This window comes from Microcebus murinus, chromosome 8 (assembly GCF_040939455.1).
Source record: "Microcebus murinus isolate Inina chromosome 8, M.murinus_Inina_mat1.0, whole genome shotgun sequence".
NCBI classification, from domain to species: Eukaryota; Metazoa; Chordata; class Mammalia; order Primates; family Cheirogaleidae; genus Microcebus; species Microcebus murinus.
The window spans coordinates 42254180-42280005 of NC_134111.1; the positions used below are offsets into that span (position 1 = coordinate 42254180).

A 25826-nucleotide genomic window follows, 5' to 3' on the forward strand; every position below is an offset into this window, starting at 1 on the left:
TTAAATTTATCATGAGTTATGAGATGCTAAAGGAGAATATATCCTTTTTTAGGTGGTGCTGGAAATGCAGCTAAGGACATCTGATAGAATTTTTTAAAATAATGCTTTTTATTAAAATCACTGTTTTTGAGCGCCAAATGAAATAGGAAAGAAGGAAATCAAAAGGACTAAGGTTGTTTTTCAATCATCGGGTCTTTGTACATTATTTCTTAGGGGACTGAGTTTATTTGGAGAAAGTTGAATAAAACCCAAATTGCTGAAGTGCTTTAACATTAAAGAAAATGAAAATGCAGTGTTTAGTAATTAAACTTTGTAAAAGCATACCGTCAATAAGCATAACACAACCAGTTTAACATTTACAAATATCAGAAGTCATCATATTTGTATTCAATATCCACACTGTTTCAGTACATGACATATAATTTACAGAGAAAAAATTGTCACCATTGAAAATCAATTTTCAAATCTTTATAAGACCACAAGATACTGGGTAATGGCCAGTGTAGCTTATAAGAAACAAGTTGTATCAGATCAATTTATTTCCTTTATGAGTCTAACAGTTTTCATGGCTAGAGAGGAAGTGAAAGCTGTAACAAATCTTGAGAATAGTTTTGTTTCTAACTCATAGGACAGATTCTTAGACAAATTGAAAAATGAACATCCCGATGTCAGAGGGCTGCAGAGTTACTTGAGATTATAAGGAGGTGGCAAGATTGTATTAATGACTTATTTACTAAGTGGAGTAAGTGGGGTAACTTTTTATTGATAACTTGGAAAGCAGAATAGGCAAAGTAACAACTAAGTTTGAGGTGAAAATTTGTTTATGAGTAATTGAGGCAGAATTAGATCCCCCCTCACATATTAGAGAAATTGTTAAAAATTACAATGCACACATATGTATATATACAGAATATGCTATATGTATATACAGAATATGCTATTTATCTTAAATAACTTTTCCTCTTTTTGATGACAGGTTATACTTTATAAAAGGAACTCTGAAGTGTTATTTTAAGGGAGTACTAAGGAAATTTATTAAAAGGAAGCAAAATTGACCCTAAGAAGATTAAGTGGAAATTATTTAGTTTTAGAAGGAAAGATTGGGTACCAATTTACTGTCTTTTTACTGTGATATTACATCAAGATTAGCAGTAGCCAGCTAATATCTCTCTCCACTGGAGATAGATGAAGGGAAAGAAAATTACATTTCAGCAAGAAGGATTTAGGTTAGCTCTTTGTGTAACAGGTACTAAAACAGACTTCCTGAGAAAGTTAAAGAACGGCCTCCTCTGGAGATCAAGATGCCCGTACCACATGTGCAAGGGATTTATGCCAGCGCCTCACCTGAAGATAATAAACCAGATGATCTTGAAGACCTTCCAAAGGCATTCCTAAATTATTTATCTTATTTTGGTAAAGAAATGATTTTTTTGGTTGAGTTAGGTATCGACATAATTAACTGTAATTATGCATTGCGCACACAAAGCAGTATAGAAATCTTTCATTTTTTAATCTTTTGTGAAATCTGGTTTAGAAGCAAAGCCAAAAATATTTTTAAAGTATAATTAATGTATTGTCCTATGTTATTTAGCATACTAATTGCTCTGTGAGAATCTTAAAGAGGCAGATACTTAAGGCAGATACTTAAACTTTGTTTAATAGTTTTTAAAACCAGAGCCTGAAAAAAAAACCCCAAAACTTTGGCGTGCATATTTACATAAAACTTTATTAAGTTTACAATTTTTCCCTCCAATTTGGGGATATCACTTCATAAATATTAATATGTGAAAACTGTCTACAATGTTTTAGAGATTCTTAATTCCAAATTCTGACTTTGATGATCCCACTATATACTTTGAATTGTGATATAAAATTGATGTGTAATCTGAGATCTGTATAAGTAATAGAGAACGTTTTTATTTAAAGACTATCACTATTAAAAAAATGAGAGGGTTGAGAAAAAGGTATTGGAGATTAAATAGATTAGTTTATGAGGCTAAAATAAAGTTACTATAGTTTGACAAATACATGACCTACTAGTTTGGAAGATATGCAAGCCCAATTTTCTATTTCTTGAAAAAAATTAATTTCTCCTTGGGAAAAAAATCACTGGAAAATTAATGTCTACTAATTTACTGCTAATTGTTAAATCCTAAAGCCAGTTGGCAAGAGCCATCTGTATCCTGTTTCTTGAGGTTACATTCTGAATTATGTCAATGCAAACCACCACCCAGAGCTGATACTAATTTACTCCCTTTTAGAAATCATAGTGGACAGGCCCAAAAATAAAAATAATAATGGGGGTTACCTGCACAGACCTTTTTTGAAATGCTTAACAAAAAAAAAGTCAGGGTGTTGATCTGAGGCTAGGGGGAAACTGTCAAATTTCCTTCATTTTTGAATTATCCTGGGCTGCTGACAAGAAAACATCTTTGGTTTCTAGTACTATGAATTCATAACCATCACCAGCTCTGAATTAATTAGTAGCAACTGAGAAATCAATATATAAAACTACACAGCAGTCAGAATACCAGTGACATACAAAGGAGGCCAAAACACTGAATTCTAAGTACTGATGGTTACTGGTGGAGACGTATTCATGCAACACACATGCACAAAATGAGTCACTGTCACCATTTGCACACCCACAGCAGCATGCATGGCCTATGGGAAAAGACCAAGCCCAATAGTCTTCAATTTGATGAAAATAATATGATTTTTATATTTTGTGATCCTTGTCTCTACTATAATATAGTAGAAAACAGAAGTGAATTTCCAATTTTTAGCCCAATCCAAATTTATCCAGAGTATTGCCCAGTTAGACATTACCCTATGGTAGCTGTAGGTCATGCCAGTGATTTCAGAATAATATAGAACACAATTAAAATGATTCAAATATAATATAGAAAAAATAGAAAATGACTATCATGCAAGTACAGTTTACTACTTTACAGTAAGCTTAAAACCATACCCCCTGCCATCCAGGAACGTGAAACTAGTTTTAAGGAAACAAAAGAGGAACAAGTGAAGTAATGCTGTAATGTAGCACTTTCCTTATTTTATTTAATCTTGTACTCAAAATGTTTTTTTTTTTTTTCTGAAATAGGCTTATGTGCCTCTTTCACAGTGGAATATATTTAGCTTGATATTTGTTTCTTTCCAAACAATGCAGATATTTAGGAAGTGTTCATTGTCAACCTAGGCTTACACTTCTTGCAGGCAAAAGGAGTTTATAATCATTTTGGTGATGCAGCTGTGAAAGTAGCAATGTCTTCAGCAAAATCAAGCCATGATGTCTCCACCAGGCACCTGGACTAGCTAAGGGCAGCATGAAGATGTTGCATTGAACAGGGCATACAGCAGGCAAGTTAGCATGCCGAGTAAAGGGGCACTTTAAGCATCAGATGGTGAAATCTGAGTTTGTACATTACCTTTGACATTGCGACCATTGTCTGTTTTGAGCATATAAGGATAAAAAAGAGAGAAAAATATAAAAAGAAGACTAAAATTATATTATGTATACATTGAATTACCTCTGTAAAAACAAGCAGAGAAAATAGGATGTAATGATGGAAAATTTATCTTAGATTGAAATTAACATTGTGTACTATTCAACCAAGTAAAATGCACGTACTAAAATGATATCTGCCATAATAGACATTCTTGTCTAAATATGTGAAACATTTATCTCCATTTAAATAGATTCCAAGGTACAGATTTTATAACTATGACAGTTTAGATAGAGAAAGACATCCCCAGCTGCCAGCAGTTGTGACAAAACTTTCAACTTTGTCAGGAGCCAATTTTAGGGTCTCCTGAACACCACTCAGAATATACTCAAAGGAAGACTACACAGCATTTTGTATGTTAAGTATTTTTAAGTATAATTGAAGTTAGTGTGTTAATAAGGAAAATGTTTCTAAGATAGCAGTTTACCTTAATAAACTAACTTGTATTAGTAATCACAATTTTATTAACTACCTATCTCCCAATGTTGTTCGATATGTATTTTGAAAATAGCAAATATAACGCAAATAGTCATTCACAGGTGAAAATAATTGCAATAAATCAGTGAAAGATTTGACTGTTTCTTTCTTTCTTTTTTTTTTTTTCTTAAACCTAAGGTATGAAAAGATTTGACTGTTTAAAAAGAAGGTGAACATTTTTAATTTGTGCTATCATAATGTACTCAGTGTAATACCTAGGATATTTAGCACATGATTTGTAATGAAATGGCTGTTTTCAAATTTGGGATTAGCAATCTAAATGCTGTATACTTGTTACTAACAAAATATGCATTACTAGCTTCGAAACATACAAGCTTAAAATAAATGTCATGGTCATATCAAAACTATTCAATTCGTCCAAGATGTGTAAAATCTATTTAATATTTTGTTGACATCTATGCTAACACTGTGCACATGTAAAATCTTTGGATATATCATAACTGTTACAAAGCTTATAATTGAAATAATTCCAATAATGTGGTATACTGAGTTGCTATGGTAGACATTGCCTTGGATAGAGATATAAAAATAAAATTGTGGCCTTAGACAAAAACTCTCTTCCCTCTTTGAGAGAATCACAAAAAGCAAATAAGGATAGTGAAAGAGTTCTTGATTACACAGAATTAAGGTCTCCACAGAATTAAGGGTCCAAAAACTTGTTATATATATGAAGTATTTATCTCAATGTAAATAGATTTCAAATGAAGTAACACCTGCTTGCAAGTTGTTATAAATTATAACTCTATTCACCAAACCAAAAATTATATATAAAGATTTACAAATTCCAAAAACTAACAAAAAGTTACATTGTACAGTTAATGTTGCTTTAATAATCTAAGGCAGACTGTGTGGCTTGTGCACTGGTACTAGCTGAGCTCTGCTTGTTATTCTTCCTTGACAATATAAGTGCAGAAATTAGAGAAAGTATTTAGAATCTTTTGTAGAAGTTTTATAGAGCAATTGTAGGTCTGTTCAATCTAACAATAAAACAATTGGAGTTCATATTTCATATGTCTATTTTTTAAAATTTCATTTTTCTAATAGAGCATTTTTATTGCATTTACAAATGTATTGGTCAGTGACAGATTAGAAAAGAATTCTGGTCACAGAATGGTTTGAAAAGTACAGTTCTAAGGTCCTTGACGGTAATGAAGAATAAATGGGAAGATATGTAAAATATGCATGAATAGGAAGTTCCTCTATTTGAATGAGGAGACAACAATCTGAATTCAAAATCTAGTGCATGTGGGATTTAACCTGTCAACCAGTTATATGAATTCATAAAACTAAAATTTGTTTTAAAAGTTTTCTATCTTCCTATATCAATGGCTCCATTTCTAAAATATATCAAATTATGTAGTATTAGGAAGTGTGGTTTCTTCTATGCTAATCAGTGATTTTGTAGTTAAAATTGCTCTAAAGCTGAAGTACAAAATACCCTCTGAATTTATCAATCTATAGTCACACATTGACTATAGCATCTGTAAGAAAATAATACTTTTCTGAAAATAGCTGAGTTTGGGTGGGGAGAAAAACTGAGGATGATTTTAGCATGGGGTGTTATGTATAGTACCTGTACTGAGAAATCCAAAAATATTAAATCATTTTCCCCATAATTGTATCAGTAACTGTATACTAAATGGAGAGCACATAAATTGAAAACAATGAAGTTAACTCATGAAATCTGATCTAAACTACTCAGCACCACTGTCAAAACACAGGCTAAGTCTGTATGATGCACTTATTATGTATCAGTTTGATTTTCAAATTTATTGTTTCTGAATGTTATTATACTGCCTTTATTGTGGAACTCATCTTCTCTCTGGGGACTCTCTGAACAGTCAATTCTCTGAAGAGTCAATCTCTGAAGAGCTGCTAAAAATGACTATACTAACAGGACTAACTAAAATATATATGGTTCATTTGAATTATCATATTTGATTTATTGTTGCTGTCCATTCACAGTACCCACTGATCAAAGATCAAATTATAGATATTTTATTCTGTCAAGAAATATTGATTCTGCCATTACTAAATGGTATGGTGCCTTAGATAACTATTTGGTTTGGGAATTGGCCTTGATTTTATTTTCTTTTTGACCTTCTTTGGCCCACAGCTTAAAATGGATGTGTTAATTGCTCTTGTATCTGTTTCTGAGATATTGATTTATTTTTCCTTAAATTTTTTCCTGCCAACTCTTTCACCTGTTCTGCCTTCTCTACTTCATTGTGCCCTTTAGATAAATATCTTTCACATGATTCAATTCTAATATTATACTTTGGTTTAATTCAGAATAGTATGGAGCAGATAACTCTATTTCCTGATGTGTGTGATTTTGGAATGCAATTCATGAGCACATCTCAGTGTCACACCATTTGTCAAGCATCTGCCATGAAGTAGGCAATTGTGCCGGATACTGAGAAGCTCCTAAGAGCCATCTGAACTTCTCTCCATAAGAGTGCCTATGCTAGAGGAGCTCACAGCAACATAATCATTTGCTTGCATATCTAACAAGAATGACGGACATATAATACATATGAAATATAGAGTGTAATAAATGCTATACTATATGTAAATACTGCTTTGCACCCTCAGGTTTGGAATCATTTAATTCTTCTGGTTTGGGAGGGGTAAATGGATCCCTGCAACTGAGTGGTAGTGTGAGGAGGGACAAAGTGGGGAAGAGTATTCCAGGCAGAACAAAGTAACGAAGAGAGAAAACATCTGACAGATTTTAGGAAAAGGCAAATCATATTTGTGCAAGTATAGAATGGAGTATGTGCAAGTATAGAATGGAGTATGTGTACTATAGGGGAAGGAGCCTTGCTAGGGCTAGAAATGAGGCTTGAAAGATAATTGTGATCAGCTGACAAAGTGCCTAGTACCCATACTAAGGATTTATGTTTTAAAAAGAAAACTAGCCTGGGCATGGACAGCTGGCCTCTCAAGAACCCAAATCTGTAGGAGTCAGAAAAGTGGGACTGATGTACCCTTGCAGGGTAGTCTGATTGTCAGACTCCCTGGGGAAAGTTCAGGGACTCCACTGTCCCCTTCTATGGCAAGGTTTCATGGAGGAGCAGGAGCGAGAGAGGAAAATCATTGTATGGATTTGATTGTGGACTCTGGAGACAGGCAGTCCCTGGATTGAAGCCAGGCTCTGACACTGACGAGGTCTGTACCCTTAGGCTAGTTATTTATTCAACATATGTAAACCTCAGTTTCCTCATCTAGAAAATGGGGCTTAAAAAGGGTTCCTAACTTACAGAGTTGAGAATGAGAATTCATGTGTGTCAAGCATTTACACTGCCTCGAACATAGTAAATAATGTTATCCATTATTGTGTCAATGATTAGTTATTTCTGTCATTACTTTTTAAGCTTCCCTACTTTCCTTACTGGCTCATATAAGTATGTGAATAGAAGAGGCCAGCGAGAAAGAAATGAATTCTAACTTTGCTTTTCAAATTAGCTTTCCTTGTGATCAGAACTTTCAGGTGTTTTTTCCTCCTAAATTTTCCCTTTCCTTCTACCTATTCTGCAACCCTGTCAGCTTATAGCTTTCTGATCACCCCGTACATTACATTTCATGCACCCCTCCCTTTGGAAGGAGTTGTTCAATGAAATAGTCCTGTGTTGGCACATCATTCTTCCTTCCTACGGCGTGATCACTTGTTAAATGCAGCAAAATTTATTGTGCTTGAGATAATAGCGTTCATCACCTAAGCACATCTTGTAATAAGCATTAATTAATTAACACTCCATGAGGTAGGCAGATAATGGTTATCAGACTATTTCAGAAAGACAGATAAAGAAGCCAGAAGAAATCAAATTACTTATCAGAGTTCAAAGAGGAAATCAGTAACAATTCTGAATGTGGAACTCACATTTTTAATAGCCTTTAATCACATTTCTTTCCCCAAGGCATAAGAATTAATGTTGAGATTAAAAACAATATGGACATAATCTTTTATTACCAATTAATTTATGTTTCCATTTTAAAAAAAAATTATCAAACATACCTTCACTGGCATGCCGGTCTCTAAATATGTTCTTGGGGTGCACATTGAATCCTTCTATATCATGAACTGAAGATGCTCTCCGTATACTACAAATGCTTTCCTTTGATCTGGAATGGGTCAGCTGGGAACCTGACTGCAGTCTGTCAGGGTAGAGTCGGTCCCATTGCCTTTTGGGGGAGGAATGATCAAGAGGTCCAGATATATTCACCAAGGGAGAACATTTGCTGGGCTGTATCAAAGCTTTTGTATCATCTGCTTCGGAGGGGCTGCAGCTTTCTTTTGTAGGAGACTTAAAGTGCTTCATGGCTACTGAATCATCACTGTGTTTAGATGAATCAATTACTACCATATCAGGGTCGTCTTGTGGTAAGGACTGCTTTCTGTAAGTGAGCACTCTCAGAGCAGGGAACTTGAAACCAAAAAGTTTCCCTACAAATGGAAACAGAAAAGAGCATTATTATAAGATGAAAGATATATCCCATAACAAAGACAGACATTGTTGAATCATATTTAAGTAACTGGTAAGAAGAATTATTAATCAATATTTAAGTCAGCTGGAGTTGGAATGAGGGATATGGTAAAAAAAACTTCTCTGAGGCCAATATGACATGTCATATAAGTAGTAAGAAAATAGTAAAATAATAGTTCATGTTTGTAATGATTAGACATGCTTCAGTGACATGAAAGTATTATTTAGATGACAGGAGACTTTCGGTTTTAATAAACAGATGCATCCACAATACATCCACTTGTCCAGGGAATGTAAAGGATGAACACACTTTAGCTAAGAAAAGAAGGGATAGAGAGAGCATCATATGCAAGAGACAGACACAGGAATGAGTACAGTGTATGTGCATGTGGAGACGGCTGGGGGAGTTAATGTATTAGGAGTATAATGGAAGGAAGTGATGTGAGGTCAGCTGTGGACAAGCAGTTCCTCACTCCATCTGGAATTATTAAATGCTTTTGGTTTCAAAGAGAGATGGACTGTAAATGTAAAAATTTCTTTGTCCTTTTTTTTGTTGTTGTTGATGTTATTGTTCCAAAATCTGAGAGTATAGAATAAAATGTTACATATATCTCAGAGTAGATAATGCACAGGATGGCAACTAAATATAAACATTAAAGGGTAGATGTTAACATTAAAATATTAGCTAATAAATGTAAACATTAAAAAATAAAACATTCAAATATTAGCTAAATAAACTCACTAGTAGTAAAAAATGCAAATTAAAACAAGAGGATATTATTATTTTTCCACTTTTTGATTTAGCAGCAAATAAAAAAAAGCAAAACATCCAGTACTGGCAAAGAATACTGGTGGGCATTGTGACACTTTGTTGGTGGGATTGCAAAGTGCTACAAACTCTTTGGAAAGTCATCTGACAGTATCTATTAAAATGAAAAAATATATACTTTTCATTTGAATCAACAATTCATGTATAAGATATTGCAAAGGCATAAAAACTAGAAACAACCTGAATATCCATTAGAAGGAGAATGGTTGAATAAATCACAGTATTTTTATACTTTGGAATCTTATGATATTCTTTTAAAAACTAACTATGTTAATTCTTTGATTAAGAAGTTGTACCAATGTAATGTTAAGTAACAAGTTTCAATTCCATGTGCTTATATTATTTTCTTCTTTTAACTTTATTTTTAAAAATGTATTTTTTTATTTATTTTATTTCAAAGTATTATGGGTGTACAAATGTTTTTGGCTTCATGGATCACTTTTATAATGCTCGAGTCAGGGTCAAAAGTTTGCAAAAGTGTGCCTGCCACCAGACAGTGTTCATTGTACCCCTTAGGTAGGTTTTTTGCCCAATCCTTCCTCCTACCTCCCCTCAACTTGATTTCCTTTGAGATTTACTTCCCACTATGCAAATGTGTGCTCACTGGTTAGTTCCAATTTAATAGTGAGTACATTTGGTGTTTGTTTTTCCATTTTTTAGATACCTTACTTAACATAATGGTCTCCAGTTCTATCCAATTTGTTGCAAAAGGTATTAAGTCATTCTTCTACATGGCCAAGTAGTATTCCATAGTATATATATATATATATATATATATATATATATATATATATATATATCGCATTTTGTTAATCCACTCATGAATTGGGGGGCATTTGGGTTGATTCCAAGTCTTTGCAATTATGAATTGTACTGCAATAAACATTTGTGTGCAGGATTCTTTTTGATAAATTGATTTCTTTTCCTTTAGGTAAATGCCCAGAAGTGGGATTGCTGGATTAAATGGTAGGTCAACTTTTAGTTCTTTGAGGTATCTCCATGTATTTTTCCATAGAGGCTGTATGAATTTTCAGTTCTACCAACAGTGTGTAAGTGTTCCTTTCTCTCTGCATCCATGCCAACATCTATTGTTTTTGAACTTTTTAATAAAGGCCATTCCAACCAAAGTAAGGTGATACCTCATTATGGTTTTAATTTTCATTTCCTTGATGATTAGTGATCATCAAGGTCATGCAACGGTAAGCATTAGATTAAACGGTAAGCATTAGATCATGCAACGGTAAGCATTAGGTTAAAATCAGGTTGAGCATTTTTTCATATATTTATTGGCCATTTGCCTATCTTCTTTTGAGAAGCTTCTCTTCATGTCTTTTGCCCACTTTATAATGAGGTTGTTTAATTTTTTTTTTTTTTTGCTGATTTGCTTGAATTCTTTGTAGATTCTGGTTATTAGTCTTTTATGAGATGTATAGCTTAAAAATATTTTCTGCCGTTCTGTAGCTTGTCTATTTGCTCTGTTTATTATTTCCTTAGCTGAGAAGAATTTTTAAAATTTAATTAAGTCCAATTTATTTATTCTCATTTTTGCTGTGATTACCATTGGGGTCTTCTTCATGAATTCTTTGCCTAGGCCAATATCTAGGAGAGATTTTCCAACATTTTCTTATAGAATTTTTATGGTTTCATGCCTTACATGTAAGTCCTTTATCCATCTTGAATTAATTAATTTTTGTGAGTGGTGAGAGATATGGGTCCTATTTTTTTCTGTATGTGGTCATCCAATTTTCCCAGCACCACTTCTTTAATAGTGATTCTTTCCCCCAGTGTATATTGTGGTCTGCTATGTCAAAGACCAGTTGGTTGTATGTGGATGGCTTTACATCTGGGTTTTCTGTTCTGTTTCATTAGTCTATGTCTCTACTTTTGTGCCAATACCATGCTCTTTTGATTACTATATCACTGTATATAGTTTGAAGTCTGGTAAAGTGATGCTTCCTGGTTTATTCCTTTTGCTTAAGATTGCTTTGGCTATTTGGGCTCTTTACTGGTTCCACATGAAGTACTGAATTATTTTTTTTAGATATGTGGAATATTGGTATTTTGATGAGGATTGCATTGAATCTGTAGATCACTTGGATAGTATGAGCATTTTGACAATGTTGATTCTACCAATCCATGAGGATGATATGTTTTTCCACTTGTTTGTATCATCTGCAATTTCTGTCCTCAGTATTTCATAGTTTTCATTATAGAGATCTTTCACCTTCTCGGTTAAGTATATTCGTGGGCATTTTATTTTCTTTCTAACAATTGTGAATGGAATTGAGTCTTTGATTTGACTCTCAGCTTGCCTGTTGTTGGTGTATAGGAATGCCACTGATTTGTGTACATTGATTTAGTAACCTGAGACTTTGCTGAATTTATCAATTCCAGGAATTTCTTGGTGGAATATTTTAGGTTTTCTAGATATAAGATCATATTATCTGCAAAAAGTGACAGTTTGACCTACTTTTTCCTGATTTGGATATGGTTAATTTCGCCCTCTTGCCTGATTACTCTGGCTAGCACTTCCAGCATTATGTTGAATAGAAGTGGTGACAGTGGGCATTCTTGTCTTACTCCAGTTCTTAGTGGGAATGTTTTCAATTTTTCCCCATTCAGTGTGAGGCTGGCTGTGGGTTTGTCATATATGGCTTTTAAGATAAGATAAAGATATATTTTTAAGATATATTCCTTCTATGCCTAGTTTGTCGAGGATTTTAATCATAAAAAGGGTGCTGAATTTTGTCAAATGCTTTTTCTGCATCTATTGAAATAATAATATGATCTCTGTTTTAGCTTCTGTTTATATGCTGAATCACATCTATAGATTTATGTATGTTGAATCATCCTTGCATCCCTGGGATGAAGGCCACTTGGTCATGGTGGATTATAACAATAAAATCCTATTTTTGTTCATATAAATTGTATGGCAGCAGAGAGAGATGTGGAAGAACACAGTCCAAACTTTTAATGTTGATGAGCTTAGTTGGTGGGTTTGAAAGTAGGGAGGTATAGTGTACTGCACTGTTTTTTATAAATCTTTATTGTTTTTTACATCAAGCATGCATTCCTTTATGAATTAAAAAACCTAATAAAGTAAGTAAAACTTTCTACACTTAGAGAAAATGAAAAGATGAAAGCATCCAAACAATATTCTATAATTCTGTACTTCTCTAAGTATCATTTACAAAAAAATGCAGTTTGTCTTTTCTATTGCCAGTGTTGTAGTTTAAATCTATGTCATCCTTAGTGAGTCAGTTCGTCTTTGGGCTACAAATGTTATCTATCTTCTTATATTCGTTAAATGTCATAGGTACCATTATTTTTAATATATTTACTATGAACTTTTCCTCAATACATTGAAGATGGTTCTAAAACATTGAAGAATACTCTCAAAACTCAAAACTCATTCTTCCAGTGGATGGTTTCATCTATATGTATATATTCAATGTTGTCTTTACTCCAGTGACTTATAAATTTGTATCTACAGTCATTATCTCTCATCTCTGAGTTCCAAACCTGTATATCTAATGGATTCTTCAACATCTGTACTTGGAAGTCTTAAAAACACCTCAAAATATCATAGTAAATCCAATCTTGTTACCTGTTTCTTCAAGCCCAATCCATTTTTTTCAGTGAATGCTATCACAATACATCCAGTTGTGTATGACTGACACTTGAGGGTCATTCTAGACACTTTTCTCTCTCTCACTCCTGTCCTATGTTCCGTCAATATCAATCCCTAAGTTGTATTCACTCACCTCCTGAATATCTTTCTAATGTTTTTATTTCTATCATATTTACTAATCTTCTGTCCAAGTTACTATACTGGTTCACCTGATTTCTTGCCATGGAACACCAGTCACTTTTTACAGTTGTACCATTATTGTTCAACTTTAAAAAATAATTTTTATCTTTTAAAAATTCATATCTGGTTATGTAAACTATTATTTATTCTATACTTTGTCCACCTTCCCCTGCTCCCAGAAACTTCCTCTTTGGAGTAAAGAAAAAACTATCTCTATTCTGCAGCGTGATCTCTCCTCTGTGCTCTCAAGAATCTAGGACATATGGACTTTTAATTCCTCTGGAGGAGGAATTCAGATTCAGGGCTATCTTCTGTTTGACCCTTTTTACTCTGTCTACTGAGCTCATCCTTTAGGATTTAGCTCCAGAGTTATTTCCATACGGAAGATTTTTCTTTTTTTCTTAACCAGTTTAGCACCCTCTTTATATTTTCTCCACCATTAATAATTATACACTTGTTGATTTTATGATTAACATTTCTCTCCACCACTGAACTGTAGGCCTCATGAGTAAGGCCCCTGTCTATTTTGTTCATTATTGAGCCCTATCCCTGACAGAGGCCTGACCATTGTAACTGAATTTTAAACTAAACTGATAATGTGGTCAATTTTGACTATGGATAAACTAGAATATTTAATTTCTCTGGTTATCATAATTAGAGAATCTTAACTTCCTAGAATTTTATTGGCCCATATTTACCAAAAATGATTGATTATGCAGAACTCAATAGCTCATGGAAATGGTAGACTCTATATCATGCCCTATACATACATATACCTGATACAACACAGTTATGAAGTTTATGTAAAATATGTATTACAGAAAATTTTAGAATTAAATAGACTAATTTATTCTTATAAACTTTCACTTGTGGTCTAGCGATTAAAAGTGTTAAATATATTAATTATTGAAATATTATTTAGCTCTCTGGTATAAGACATGACAATGCACAGGCAAACCCTGAGAGCATTCAATATTAAACTCTGGATTAATAAAACAAAGATGAAAGTAACCAATCTAGACAAATGAGACTAAGTAACAGTGCATCATGATAACTGTTTTGCAAGCATTCTTACATATTTCTACTAATGACTTTTATATGCTCAAGCAAATTGCTGAGTTAAAAATCAGTGAACTGCATCAAAGTCATTTGATTAGTTTTTAATGACATGAAATCGAGTTTTAAAGCAATTTACAAATCAATTGCACAAGCTTATTACAATGCATTGAAGGTCAATGCCAATTTTTATTCATTCTTCATCATTTACTTTACCCTCCTTCTTTAAAAACAATTCACTGGCTTTCTTAAATTAATGACCACACAAGGCATTTAGTTTGCTCCTATAGTTCAGTGATATCCAATGTGGTACAGATGGTCTTTTCTGCATCACTAGGTTAATATGACCATGTTATATTGCATTACAGATTTAGTTGTCTAACTGTAGTTCATCCGGAAAGAATACACATTGAGAATTTTCCTCAATGCTAGCACTTTCAGGCATGAAGTATAAAACATAGATGAGTGTAATCCTGTTATGGATCTTAACATTGAAAATATCCTTTTGGGTTAAATCTTCAGATTTTATTATATTTGCTTTAATTGAGTAATTAAAATAGATACTATTTAGCCTGTCTACTAAAATAACCATAAATCTGAAATGAGAGAAACAGAATAAGGTTTTCCATACATTTTTATATATTCCCAGAAAGAATTAAAAAAACTGATAAACTACTTACACGAGTATAATTTTGTTTAAATACATCATTTTCATCCAAGAAGGTATGTATTTGCTAACATACATGAACTTATAAATCACTAATACTATAATGTATTTCTCAGGACATGTCACTTTGTGAGGCTACTGAATATAAATTTAGAAACTGCATCCTCATGTGTCCTGTGTCATATTTAAGCAAGAGCTTTTTAGTTCTACACCAAGAAAACATAGATTAATCATAGATTCCCATCATCTTTCCCTTTGAAAAACCCAGATTATCACTCCAATTTATACGTGCAAAGATGTTAAATATATGGCCAAAGTCAAATAGGAAATCAGTGTAAAATAAGAATAAAACAACAGTTTCTTTGACTTAATTTCCTTGATTGAATTTATTCAAGGCATGATGTTTTCTTGGGTCATAAATATCCACAAGAACCTAATGAAAATTTTGATTCTCTCCTCTAAATAAATATAGATGAATGCATACACACAATTTTGCTTATGATTTTATTTAATTTATTTAATTTATTTTTTTGAGACAGAGTCTCGCTCTTTTGCCTGGGTTAGAGTGCCGTGGCGTCAGCCTAGCTCACAGCAACCTCAAACTCCTGGGCTCAAAGGATCCTCCTGCTTCCGCCTCCCAGGTAGCGCTGGGACTACAGGTGCTCACCACCATGCCCAGCTAATTTTTTGTTTCAATTTTTAGTTGCCCAGCTAGTTTCTTTTGTTTTTAAGGGAGATGGGGTCTCACTTTTGCTCAGGCTGGTCTAGAACTTCTGACCTCAAGCGACCCTCCTGCCTTGGCCTCCCAGAATACTAGGATTACAGATATGAGCCACCCCGCCCAGCCTTGCGTGTGATTTTAGAGGTCAAATAACTAAATCCTCCTCCCGCAACCAAAGGCTTTCCACATGGATCTCCCTTAGGATTCCCCGATTTTTGATATTACCTTAAATGTTTAGTTTCTGTGCTTACATATTTGTGCTAATCACATTTCTCACAAAATTATAATGATCACAACTACATTTCTAACCTATCTCCTATGGTAATGGAGCTTTAGAAAATGGCTTTACTAAACTTCCATTTTGAGAAGGCTTCATCAATCTGTACTGTCATTACTCTCTCTGTCTCTCTCACTTTTTCTCCTTCTCTCCTATGAGACTGATTCTCATCTACTAGAGTTTGGAAGAAAAATATTGTGTCAATTTTTGACCTCAAGCAATTCTTCTGACTTAAGAATCTTCTAGGAATATTATAAACAATAATATTCCTTGCAGAAAAACAAAAAAAGTCTGCAAAATTCTCCATTTATTTCTAATCATTGAATTTCCTTACAATACAACTGCAAATTTTCGATCATTTCCTTGGTTCAATTTCTCAAGCTGTATTGAGGTAAGGAGAGGATGTGTGTGTGTGTGTGTGTGTGCATGTGTGTGTGTGAGTGGGATGTGTGTACGTGTAGACAAGTGGAGTGGAAGGTGTTTTGGAGGCCAGAAGCACAGATATTTGCCTTCACAAAGGATTGAGGGGTGGGTGGGAGAATATCTTAGATTGGATCCCAGAAAGCAGACTCTGCAAAAGGTTTAATGTAAAATACTCTCCAGAGATACAGCTAGAGTCTTTCAAGACATTACTGATAACATCATTTTTAAAGGACTTTATATTTAGCTTCAGGTTTACTAGATCAGTGGACCCCCTGGTGATCTTCTGTTAGCACCAACACCATGACTGCATTGGCTACACTGGCTTCACTGGCCTGTCACTCACTCATCAGGGTAGCAACTTGGTTAGTACTGAGTTCATATTTAATGTTACTTTTCCCTAGGCTAGATACTAACTCCAGTCTTTGTTGACAATATCCTGTGTTGTTCTAGCAGCTCATGGGCAGCAGCATATACCTTCTTACATACATAGGGGTAGGAAAGACTCATGTCTTCTCAAAGGTTTAATGGGAAGGACTTGCAGGAGATAGAACTATATAAAGGCAAGTTGGGAAGAGGAAGTTAAACTGCTATTCAAATGGAGCTGAAGCTTCAGCCAATCCTTCTAGGAGCTCTAGAGCTGGGATAGCCCTTTATAGTTTTGCCAAGTTCAAGCCAGGGTATCTGGCATTTTGATCTCTGTATCAGCCAGTCACTGGCTACAGCCACCCCATGGGAAAGGGTATAACCTTGGGTAAGGAAGTTCCTTGCCTGTGACAATTTCCAGGGAGGGGCAGAGCTGTGTATCTTCAGCAATAGATCCTTCCAGCAGCTGGGCTGTCCCAGTCCAGAGGAAGATGTCTGGGCTCAGTGCCACAGTGCCCAGTACAGAGAGGGACAAATAACCACATTTTGGTATGAAAAAATTATGATCTCAATTAAGTCTACTATCAGCTATTATTACACAAAATAAAGACGTGTGAATGTGAATTACTATCAATGCACCTTTCTAAAGTCGGATACTTACAAGTCTGATACTTAAATTGTCAGCCTTAAAATCAGTGTCAGAATTTTCTCCAGCCAGATAACCTTGGATGTGAAGAGAAACATGATTTTAATCCCTGAGTCAGAGAGAGCAAAATATCAAGTTTGATGGGAAAAATAGAGAAGATGAGTAACATATCTCCTTTGTCTTTTCAGGGAGAAAATTTTCATAGAGGCACTGTGGAAAGACATGAGTCTTACCTATTCCCACATATATAAGGAGGTTTATGATGCTGCCTATAAGCTGCTAGAACAACACAGGATATTGTCAACAAAGGCTGGAGTTAGCCTCTAGACTGGGAAAAAGTAACATTCAATGTGAACTCAGTATTAACCAAGTGGCTACCCTGATGAGTGGGCGACGGGCCAGCGTAGCCAGTGTAGTCCTGGTGCTAGTGATAACAGAAGATCACCAGGAGATCCATTGACCTAGTAAACCTGAAGCTAAATATGGGGCTCTTTAAAGGAGCAGATGTGATCAGTAATGCCTCGAAAGACAAAGAATCCTGTGACATTTCCTAGGGCAGTACATGCCAGAGAAAAAGCAAGAAAGCAGTAAGTGCAGGACCAAATTGGAATCTTGAGGTAACGTGAGACAGAAGGCAGTAGGTGGAGGGAAGGGGGCTGTCAGGGCTGCAGCAAGGAATGAGAACAATCACTGGAGATGCCGCACCACAGAACTGCTGTGGACATGCGCACAAATGTTGACAGTATCTTAGCCACACCGCTCATGACCTGGCCAGTCCCCAGGAGAGCAAAGAAGCAGAAAACGTGCATTTGAATAAAGGAGATAAGACAGAAGACAGGACAAAGTGGTGGACCACTTCTAGCCACTCAGGGTTAAAGTCCCTCACTGAGGAGGGACTGGGAATTAAAGCAAACACAACAGCACTGTATACACCTAATTAGGTTTCTTTGTGCTTAAAGTGGCTACTTAATCAATGCATGAATTTTGTTTCTCTTTGACAGATTTCTTCCTTTTCCAAATGTCAAGTTGAAGACTCCATTGAAAGTCCTGTGGAAGTGTTAATGTCTTAACCTAGATTGATCCTGGATGATCCTATAGTCATCACATTGACTGGGACTCTCCTGATGGAGTGTTCCAAACACAAATGGGACAGACACTAGTTACCCAAATGCTGTATGAATAGAGACTGTCCCTGATTTGTGTTTTGTTAGGTAACAAAATCTTTCAAATCGAGGGCTCTCTGGACTGGATATGCCAATTTGAGCATTCATTGACAATCATTGTTAATGAAGAGAAAATGAATAATTTTTTTTCAACGACTAGCAGTTTTCTTGATCCTTGAAATATATACTTGTCCAAATCCTAGGGTGAAAACATGACATAAACTTGATTACAACGATGCCTTACCTTTACCCAGATTTCATTTTGCAACACCATCACAGTTCCTTTTTCTATATCAAATTTAATCTTTAAAAAGAGGAAACTCCCAAACACACGATAATAGTAAGCATTAGTTCCATCGTAAAACCTTTAATTAAATTCATCTGAATAATAGATTGTTTCCATAGTAATGCTGGGTGGGAAACTATATTACTATGGCAGCTCTTCATCTTTGAATTAAAGAATGACTTTCAGCTTCAGTGGAGAATAGTATAAACATGGTGAAAGCCCTTTAATAAACTAGCTATACAGAAATTTCTTTGTTTCTTAGTTTGAGGTCTAAAACATACACACAAATTTGCAACAGTAATGTAGCTATTGTGGTAACTGTAATTTCATGTGTCAATTATCCAGAGTATTGAGCCCAAAGCATATAAATACATTTTTAGCTGCTTAAATTAGCTAGATAATTGCCCATATTATCAACCATATTTTGTGCATTTAGACTTAGCTTCAGTTGAAGCTTTCAAAATGATTCAATTTTTATTTTACTAATCCTAAAAGGAAAATTCTCTTTGATTTGGACAGTGTAATTTTAATCTTTTCAGAGATAATGGAATCTCCTTTATAGTACCTTAATAAGATTAAATGAAAAAGTTCACTTCTGAAAATTGCTGTGAGAATAAGATGCTATAGAAATTTGAATTTATTTTATTATATTTTTTACATTTTTTCACTTAAAATTTATTTTTATACTCTTATCCAAACATCAATTAAATTAGACCATGGCTTCAAACTTTTGTAGGCATCAGAAGTTTGTTAAAACAGATTGCTGCATTTCTTTATTTCTGAATTAGTTGTTCTGGTGTAGGGACCGAGAACTTGCATTTCAAACTTGTTGCAAGCTGATGGTCTCACACTTAATCACTGACTTAGGCAATCTGAGTAATGCTCATTCAGTAGGAAAAAAATAACAATTATTCAATGGGAACATAACTTATCTATTTATGTATTCTACAAATATTTATTAGATACTTACTATTTGAAAAATATTAGAAATATAATTCTCCTGGTATGAAGTAGAGCTGAAGAGTTACTAGCCACTTCAAGTAGGGTAGGTGTTCTCCAGTTTTCCACAGCCCTCACCTCTCTCTATACTTTTATTTCTGGCCTTTTTTGTTCATGTATGTTACTTGTTTCCTAGTCCAACAGGTGTGACCACTGTGTGGTAGAGACAGGTATGAGGTGCCACGATGTCACAGGGCAGGGGTATATCGGTCTCCCTGGGTGAGTTAAGAATGTTCCACAGGTGAAGAGTCCTTTGGAACGGGTATGCTAGAGGAATTAAAGCCTTTTAGCAGAGGGGACACCATGCTATACAAATAAGGTAGCACAGATTGAACGGTGGTTTCAAGGGACCCCTGCTGAAATATGGGGTCCAATCGTAATTGGAGATATGGCTAAAGAAGTATCAGAAGCCATACCATGGTAGGACTTTGGAGCTTTATATATTTAGGCAATAGGGAACCATTGCAAAGGATATACAGTGGAGTGTTAGGATCTGCTGTGCAATAGTATGGCATGTAATCCTGAGGAAATTGAAAGCAGGAATATCAATTATGAGATTATTACATCAGTCCAAGAAAGACGTGTTGAGGGTCTGAGTAGGAAAATACAGTGGGCTGTGTGAACGCGGCATACTGGAATGTGTATACCCCATCTAAGGGCGTGGCCGGGATTCTGTTCTAGCTCATCGGGACCATGTGAGATGTGTAACTGGATACTCACATATTTTTAAAAATAAGCCAGATATCTCAATTTTTTTGTGTCATCTTCCATTTTTTTTAAACATTGGCAACGGATTCTACTAATTAAAACTTCAAGAAATATGAGGTGATATAAACAAAATGTGTCTACTGCAGTGTAGGCTGTTTCTTCTCAGCAGCATGAGTACCAGCCACAGAGAAGGGAGCCAGTAGAAAACCCTGGTGCGAGAGAGGTCATTGGTGAAGACAGACTCCAAAGGAACAGAGGAGGGAAGGGGCCCCAAGGGGAGATGTGAGCTTCAGTTAGGATTTGAGCTTCACCAGCGGGTGAGATGTGTTTGGCCATGGTGGGCTGATTAAAGAATTTCTCCTGCCGAAGGCCCTCCCTCCCTGCTCTGAGGCTTAGGAGGTGAGGTTGTCTGTAGGGGAACAAAGAAATGGATAAGACGATAGACAGAGTCGTGAGAAGCCGGGTGAAAGTTTGCAATACTTGCTAAGAGAAAAGGCTGAAGGATATGGGGAAAAATGTATCTCATGTATAGTTTCCATATGCAGTAAAATCATTTATTAACTCGGTAAAATTCATTCTTTCTGAGAATAAAGAAAACTTAATTCAGGCCTATTTCCTGGTAGGAGATGCCTAAATTTGGTAAATGATTCATGGATTTTTTTACAATGAATAGCACTAGTAAATTATTTTATTATTACTAAACATAAATTGGTTAGTCATTTATTAAATTACTAGATTTAAATAAAAAATATTGAAAATTGATAGGAGGAGTGAAAATTTTATTAGTTAAAATGTATTTGGAGATTTAAGTTTAAGGTTAACTTTTATATGGTGACTCAAACTGACTTTGGTTTTAAAACAAGATACAAATAGAATGCATTATTTTCTGTTTGGATGTCTGTTGCTATATTGAGATTTTTGTTTAATTTAGGCTTTCATAACCCCCTCAAGAAATGTTTAGAGTCTCTCTGATGTTATGTAATGCAAAAAAAGAAAAAAAGAAAGAAATGTTTAGAGTTAAGATGTGTGTGTGTGTAAGCATGTGTGAACCAGAGTGTGATACTAGATTTATGCTATACAAATAGAAGAAATGTTAAATTCAAATATACTTTGCAATAATCTAAAATGAAACATAAAAATATTTTATTTAAAACAGTAAAAGTGAAAACCTCTTATACGTGAGGACAATTAGCTATCAATAAATGTAAACAAGAACACATAATCTGTCTTCCGTCTTGTACAAATATTTCCTAGAACCAAATAGTAGAGCAAAAAAAAAAAGAGAACACATATTTTTTTCAACTGCTATTAGCTCCTTTAGATGTTGCCCCCTATAGTTGGTAGGAAAAGTACAATTTTCTCTTTCACTCTGTATCATTTCCATTTTTTAGGTTGCAAAATTTTTATAGAAGCCATCAATAAGAAAAAAAGTTTAATTATATCTTTTATGTGATATTTATGTTTATTATGTAGCAATTAATTGGCTCAATTGTGCAGTATTTATCAATTTGATTGTTAGACCTATCAAAATAACACTTTGTTCTGTATTTGCTTCATTCGAGGGGACATAAGTCATCTATTTGTGGCTTCTACAGAGAATAAATTTGTGAAGAATTAGGTCTTCCCAGAGAAAGCTGCTCACTTTTTTTGTGTAGAGTTCCCGACCCTGAATGAAACTAGATATTTGTACTGAGAAATGATTCACCACTTCATTCAATACACAACAAGTCTCTGGGTTTCCAGAATTTACTCAGCCCAATATATCATAATCCCTTTTTATAATCCATCTTTTCTATTGTGTATTTAGCTCTTTTCTTTAATCTTCTTAATCTAATACTTCACTTTTTTTAACCCATGCTTCTTGTGTTGTCACTTCACGTTTTTTCCTTTATTTTGTCTACATTTCAGGACAGGAAGTTAAATTGGCAGAAACCCACGTCTTTTCAAACAAATAATAACCTTTTCCTTATGATTCTCACTTGAATTCTACCACTCTGGGGCACACACACACACACACACACACACACACACACACACACACACACTTACATAATTATAAACACTTTAGGTAAAAGATTAAGAACTGAGTAAAGAGAAATGCCAGTTTAAAATTTGCTTTTATGAATAACATCATAAATTTCTTTGTAACTGCACTTCTATTTTAAGTGATACAAAAGCTTGCACTTGGACTGTAGGTCTTGAAGTAATGATATTACTATTTTGAAGGTTAAGATGTGTCTGCTAAAAGAAGTGTATCAGAATTTTCTTTTCTTTCTTCCTTCCTTTTTTATTTTATTTTTTCGTCATTACCTCTAGAACAATGTTTGGAATAGCCATTATAATTGTTTTATGCTGGTAGTAAAATTATACTTTAAGAAAAAAAATCAGCAGGAGTTTTCAAAAGATGAGAAATAATATGAAGTAGAAATTGGATGGTGGCAGAAGCTACCAAGCATAATTGGTCTCTCTAACTTTCCTGCTTGATTTAACGATCAATTCTTCAAGAACTGACACCAAGTAAAGAGAAATCTAGACCATATAATGATAGAAGGGTATAATCAAAACCAATATGCAGGTTGTAAATAATGGGCTTTGTAATGCTCTGGAAACAATTTTATCTGCATAGTTGTACTCTCTCCAGTGATTCTCTGTATGAGTGACAGCTGCAGCGTAGGGAAACCACTCATATTCATAAAATAAGGAGCAGAATCTCTACTGCGTTTGTTATGGCTTGCGCATGAAATGCTATTTTAATCACAACATAAAGTTGCATAGATTGTGTGTTATATCCTGGGAGCCACTGTATAGATTACCTTTTATTCAGGAAACCAAGGTTTCTATCCCGTATTTGCATTTCAGTTTTAAATGAACACATTATTTTTACAAGATTCCCCTTCTCTGCTGCTGATACACCCCTCCCTTTTTCAGTTCCATCCAATTTGATGGACCATGCAGGACAACGATTCTATTGGAATAATGAAGAATTCGAGAAGACAACGAAAAAATTAAACTAGGCATCCCCTCAGAAACAAATTACCTTATTGATATTCATGATAGAAATAGAGGCTGACATTAGGTAAGGTATACTCCTAGGAGTCATTCAATAATGACTAAATTTTTTAGTGGAAAATATAACAAAATTGAAACAGTCATCAACTTCAAGGAACAAGATTTTGAGATAAGAATAGTTTTTTATAGTAGTTCGATTTTGTTTCTAAATATGTCACCTGGAAGATTGATGATTCTGATAGAGTTTTCTCCAAATGTGGTATTGTTCAGGGTAAAACATTCAGAATATTAGGATCATATTACATTAATGTATTTGTCCCAAGATTGCTTTAATGGAACATTGTACTATCATTTAGACATAAGCTAAGGAAGTAATTGGTACTATCAGCTGATTTGGTATTATACTTAGGTTTGCAAAACAGGCCTTTGGGAACACAGTTTTCCCTTTATATGTGTTTTGATATCTGAATTTATATATAAGAATTTTTTTCAAAAATTAAAGTTTTGTGATAAGGTTTCCAGCTTCCCATGGGTAATGCCAAATATCTAAATTCCATTTTCCTTATGGACCCTCCTAAATCCATAGAGATCCATAAGGGGCACTGTGCAAATAAAAGTATTCATAAACTAGGCCCACAGAGTAACTAGAGAAAGAGACCTTGCAAACTTTAATTTTCATGTAGGTGGGGAAATAAACATCTAAGACCAGCAAAATTGGCTCAGGAGAGCACACTGCAATAGAAAGTCAAACAGAAACTAAATGAAAAAAGAGGAGTACAGAAGTCTCCTTAGAATGATGGGACAACATGCCAAATGAGTTCCTCAGAAGAAGGCGGCCCCACACTGAGTAAGAAATACTGAGAACACGTCTGTGATATGAATGGTCAGACCACTAGTTACTGGAGAGACAATAGAAGAGGCTTAAAAAGTACTTAATAAGACCCCAGATACCAAAATCGCTTATAAAGGACAATCAGACAGGTTGGCATCAGACTCCTTGTCATCAACAGTTGATGGGCAAGGAAAGAAAAGAACAATGTCCACAAATTTCCAAAGCAATAAGGTGTGGGCCAAGTACTATGTTCTGTCTACCTAGACTGTTCTTCACATGTCATGGTGAAAGAAAAATAGTGTCACACATGAAAAAATTGTGAAAATATTTTACTCAAAAACCTTTACTGAAAAGGATAAGTTTTATTTAAGAAGTGTGGGAAAACATTGACAAAAGATGGGTATAAGCATTAAATACATTCCACTAGAAATTTAATACTAAAACAAAAGTGAGAAGTACCTACATATTACATACTTTAAAAGCTAGAAATACCACAATCAAATGAAGGGAGAAGGAGAAAAAACACAAATGAGCTCACTGAGTGCCATATTGGTAATAGATGGGAGTTAAAGAATATCATTTAAATGGACAGACTGAATGGCAGAAGAATAGGGTACTTATGAGCACAAAGATAAGCACTAAGAAATATAATTATTGACTAAAATTACATGGTGGGAAGGAAAAGAAAAGAATTATAGCAAATTTTATTCTTGCTCGAAGTAAGGAATTAAAATACATTGTCTGAGAAAAAGGGGGAGGGATTAAGGATAGATATAAAATTTTCTTATAAGGATAACCACTAGAAAACAATACAAATGTCCCCAAATACCAAAGGAAAAGCAAAAAGAGAATAGAACAAGTAAAAACAGCAAACAAAACATAACATAATGAAACACATTGAGAGTATATTTAACATGGAATGTTTTAGCACTAAGAAGGAAGCATCAGTATCAATAAATGTCTACTATAGTTAATATCAATAAAAGTATTATTTTCTTATAAGCAACAAAGAAAAACCTCACTCTATATGAAAACTTCACGCTACATAAAAGAAACACAATTAAAACAAAGACTAAAAGGCGATTTAAAAATGCAGCAAGAAAATGGAAAAAAGAAAAAGGCTCTACTGTAGTAATTTAAGATGCAGTAAAATTTAGATAGTAATTATTAAATAAAAATTAAGATACCTTATAATGCTCAGGGCTAACTTATAGTATAATGTAAAATTATTTATATGAATATCTGTGAAACATGAACATCTATGAAATGAATAACAGCAGCAATATTCATAATATAGAAATTATAAGAGATATAAGGAGAAATAGAGAGAAATATCCTAATAAAAGAAGACTTTCATCAACTTTTTAAAATTCAAGACATATCTGGAGGACAGAAAATAAGTAAGGATATAGAAGACAACATAATAATGAGGTAGAGTTTTAAAAAGTAGATATAAACTCTTATACCCTAATATTCTCTAATATCTTCTTCTTTTCATATTCACATGAAACATTCATGAACATTGATCAAATAATAATCCAA

General features: G+C 34.2%; 1 protein-coding gene across 2 annotated transcripts in view; it reads right to left on the minus strand.

Annotated features, from left to right (window-relative positions):
* The window catches only part of KCNH7 (potassium voltage-gated channel subfamily H member 7), a 477996-nt gene that overhangs the window by 121170 nt on the left and 331000 nt on the right, over positions 1–25826 (minus strand). For both annotated transcript variants that reach the window (XM_076005608.1, XM_020288501.2), the window contains exons 4-5: positions 8026–8454; positions 3432–3452 (exon numbers count right to left, since the gene is read on the minus strand). In XM_076005608.1, the coding sequence (XP_075861723.1) occupies positions 3432–3452; positions 8026–8454 (450 nt within the window). The remainder of the gene's footprint in view (positions 1–3431; positions 3453–8025; positions 8455–25826) is intronic.